The 3762-nt window shown below is 56.1% G+C and overlaps 1 protein-coding gene across 2 annotated transcripts; it reads right to left on the bottom strand.

Annotated features, from left to right (window-relative positions):
* Window positions 1-425: 425 nt before the first annotated feature.
* GPR75 (G protein-coupled receptor 75) lies at window positions 426-3429 on the bottom strand. 2 transcript variants are annotated; one of them, XM_033938700.1, is made up of 2 exons: window positions 2909-3429; window positions 426-2349 (listed from the first exon to the last, which is right to left on the bottom strand). In XM_033938700.1, the coding sequence occupies exon 2, from the start codon at window positions 2255-2257 to the stop codon at window positions 644-646; it is 1614 nt and encodes a 537-aa protein (XP_033794591.1). In that variant the 5' UTR covers window positions 2258-2349; window positions 2909-3429; the 3' UTR covers window positions 426-643. The 2 variants fall into 2 exon arrangements, with proteins under 2 accessions (XP_033794591.1, XP_033794592.1); XM_033938701.1 differs by having other exon boundaries at window positions 3268-3429.
* Between the last annotated feature and the right edge of the window lie 333 nt (window positions 3430-3762).

Below are 3762 nucleotides of genomic sequence, written 5' to 3'. Positions count from 1 at the left end.
CCACCTACAGCACCGATAGCATTGTAAGCAAAAACTAGGCTGTGCCACTATTGCCTTTGTACTATCAGTATTTAGATAACTGTAATGTTTGACATGTGATGTAACCTCATTAGGCATTGCAATTCGGGAATAGCTGACATAACTTCCCTATTCATCCTAAAATGGCATGACAATAAACTTGAAACTGACCCTCCTATCCAGATATTCCTCCTTGCGTAATATCAGTAGGCAAATGGAAAAAGCTAAGGAGGCCTGAACCGGATTCAATTCCAGTTTACGCAGTCCGCAGAACATAATAACGGACAAACATTCCCAGCACCCAAACTTTCAACAACAGAAAATGCAGCTATACAAAATATACTCGTGAGGATCCAATACAGAAACCAGGATCTCAAAGATGTATCCCTATTTTTAAATTATTTTATTCTCTGCAATTTGAGATAAGAAAATATCACAATGGGAAATATTTTATAGGTTTAAATTTCCATAGCAGTGAATGAAAAACAATTAGATAGAAAGATAAGTTGGCGGCCTAATAGTCTTGAATACTGTACCTTTGTGATTATGGAGAACAAGTGTTATTTAACAAAGAGAAAATCGTGGGGGGAGGGGAGTCTTTTGAAAATAATGGCATCGGGCACATTTAAACAGAGGGAACTGGAATCTGTTTGGCTGACGTGCTCTCATAGTCCTGCATTAACTCGTTAGTCGTGTGATAATGCATAGCAATATACGATTTGGCAAATCCAAAAGTCGAGTTTACCGGCTGCAGACTGTTCGGCGTGCTGGCGTCCTGGGAAGGGCTGCTGTTATAAATACTGTAATAAGGCTCTATGCGCGTATTGATGGGGGTGGAGCTGCTTTGCGCGTAAGGCTGCTGTCCGGCGGAACCTTTGGGGCTCAGGACGCTCTCTTTCGAGTGACTCGGGCCACAGGCTCGGTCCACAAACTTTTTCTGAGGTTTCGGGGACAGCATGTAGGCGGAGTTGGTCTCGTGGTGGGACGACTTGTTGCGGTTTGCTTCCAGGCTCCCCTTGCCCACGGCTCGAAGCCGGGTCTTCTGTTTGCAGCAGCAGAAGCCCAGGGCGACGTACTGGATGCACCAGAGCACGCGCCTCCTAAGCCCGGCACTATTGCGGGAATAGATGAATGGGTTCAGGCCCGACTTTAAGAAGATGAGCGTAAACCCGCAGAGCTCGAACTGGTAGAGAATGAAGCTGCTCCTGCTTGTGAGCACGTCCTGCACCAAGGAGGCGCCAAGCGGGAGGCAGCACACCAGCACTGAGAGGACGATGACCACGCAGGTCACCACGGCCTTGGAGTCCTTGGCGGTGGACAGGTTGACTGCGGAGACCAGCTGCAGTCGGCTGGCCGGGCCCGGCCCCTGGCTCGGCTTTTTGGCGTAGGCGTGCGTTTGGACGTGCCGCAGCTTGCCATAGGTCTGATTCCTGTACAGGGCGGGCGCGGTGCACTGCAGCCCGTCCGTGCCGATGAAGGGCTGTGGCGGCCTGGACGCATCCACTGCGACGATGGGGCATTTCCTCAGCCGTGCGTTCTTCCGCAGGGTCTGCGCAATCATAATGTAGGAGACGGACACCACCGTCACGCAGAGGGCAAAATCAACCACGTACAAGTAGAGGACGGCTTTGCCCTCACCGCTCGCCAGGCTGTACACGGGCAGGCAGATGCTGGACTTGCGTGTCCTCAGCGTGGCCAGAGAGGCCAGGGTGAAACTTGTGATCCACAGGAGCACGGTGAGCAGGAGAGTGCAGGGGAAGGACGCCGTCCGGTTGGGCTGCTGGCCCAGCACCATCCGCAGCCGGTGCAGGGCTATGACGGCCACCGTTTTGAGTGACATGATGATGAAGCCCGAGCTGGTGAGGCGGAAGGCGAAACAGAAAGCCTCAGGCACGGCGCCTCCTGCGTCGGAGAAGAGGACGAAGGCGAACATGGGCGCGGTGATGGAGCAGACGAAGAGGTCACAGAAGGACAGGTTGAGGATCATGAAGTCGAAGTTGGTTCGGAATTTCCTGAAGGCCGGGTCGAAGAAGGACAAGAAGACGATCAAATTCCCGTAAGAGCCCAGGCAGAAGAGGACAACCAGGAGGCAGGAGCAGGTGGCCAGGGTGGCGGTGTGGATGATCTCCTGGAGGTCGCGCAGGGTCCCGTTCCCCGCCTGGAAGGAGGAGCTGCCGTTCAGGGGGTGCTGGGGACGGCCCTGGCTTTCAAAAGCTGCCGTCGGCTCGGTGAGGTTCATCTTTAGCCGGAGATCCAAGGCAGAGGCTCAGGACATCGTGGGGGGGCTTCTTTTGGTTCTGGCCGGCGAGACACTTCCAGGGCCGATGAAGCCTAAACGGAGACAAGAGAAAGGGAGCAATGGCAGGATTGAAGGATGTGCAGCTAAGCCCACTGCGAGCGCTACTAAGATCGCGGGCAGGACCGACTCGGGCAGCGAACGCGTTATTCTGCTGCAGTGCGATCGAGGGCACGCCAAGTTATCCCGCTCTTGACGTCTCAGCACCGTTCTGGCCCAGGACGGAGCCCAGCGCTTTTGGGGGGAGGTGGTGGTGGGGGGACTGGAGGAAACAGAGCTGGAAAGACAGCGGTGGCGGCAGTGTTTAGAGAGGGGGGGGCGGCACCTGCCCAGCTTCCCATCCCCTTTCTCCCATGTTCAACTCCTGCAACCCCTCCCCCCACCCAAGCCACCAGCTTCTGCTACACTTCTGCACTCAGCCACTCCCCAGTACTATCCCCCTTCCCCTCCCCCACCTCGCATCCAACCCTCCCCTCCCCCAATCGTCAGTCCTGGCCACCTCTACCCTTGAAGTCTGCACTTGTTCATGCTTCTCAGACATGCAAGACCCAGAGAGATGTCCTTCCGCACTGTACTGTATCTCTTTCCCCTCACCGTGTCCTGCTGTATCCGAGCCGCTGCAGTCCCTTGGGTGCCAGGCCTCGAGCATCTCTGCAGTGGCGGTTCGGTTTCGGTTTCGGCTTCGGTTTCGGCCTCTTTGCTTTACATTGCAGCCGGCGTCTCTCAAAATGTCCTCAAACCTCGAGAGGAGCTGCCCAGAAATTGCGAATCTCCCAGCCGCAGGGCTCCAGTCACCGCCCGGGCCCCCCCTGGCACCCCCGTGCTCTGCAAGGATTTCATTTCCTTCCGGATTCGGCTTTTTTTTTTTTCTCGTTTTCCAGCTGGGGTAGATGGGATGCGCAGATCCCCGAGATGCAGGCAAGATGTCCGATGACAGCTCTCCTCCCTCTTACCTCGGCTTCCCGGGCAAGCAAACCCAGTCACGGACATGCCTCACGACAATCGTCCTCATTTCCAAACGCCGAAGAGCCGCCGTCATCTTCCCCCACGCCCAGCGGCTACCCTCGGCTAGGGAAACCCAGCTAGTCCCTGTCTGTGCACCTGGCAGCGGTGCCTTGACCCCTCCAGGACTGGACATTTGCCATTCGTCGAGGCGCAGCCTGGTCGGGGGGGGGGGGAGGTTGGGCTGGAGATGAGCTGTGGAGGAGGGAGAGGGGGCTGGAGATTGAGGAGAGGCTTCCAAGAGGGTTGGCCTTTGAAGGATGGGGGAGGGAAGGTTGGGCTGGAGATGAGCAATGGCAGAGAGAGGGGGCTTGAGATGGAGGGGAGGAGAGGCTTCCAAGAGGGTTGGCCTTCGAAGAATGGGGGTGGGGAGGGAAGGTTAGGCTGGAGATGAGCAGTGGCAGAGAGAGGGGGCTTGAGATGGAGGGGAGGAGAGGCTTCCAAGA

This window comes from Geotrypetes seraphini, chromosome 3 (genome assembly GCF_902459505.1).
Source record: "Geotrypetes seraphini chromosome 3, aGeoSer1.1, whole genome shotgun sequence".
In the NCBI taxonomy this organism is placed as follows: domain Eukaryota; kingdom Metazoa; phylum Chordata; class Amphibia; order Gymnophiona; family Dermophiidae; genus Geotrypetes; species Geotrypetes seraphini.
Note: the sequence above shows the minus strand (reverse complement) of the source record. Positions and strands in the feature narration are given on the sequence as shown.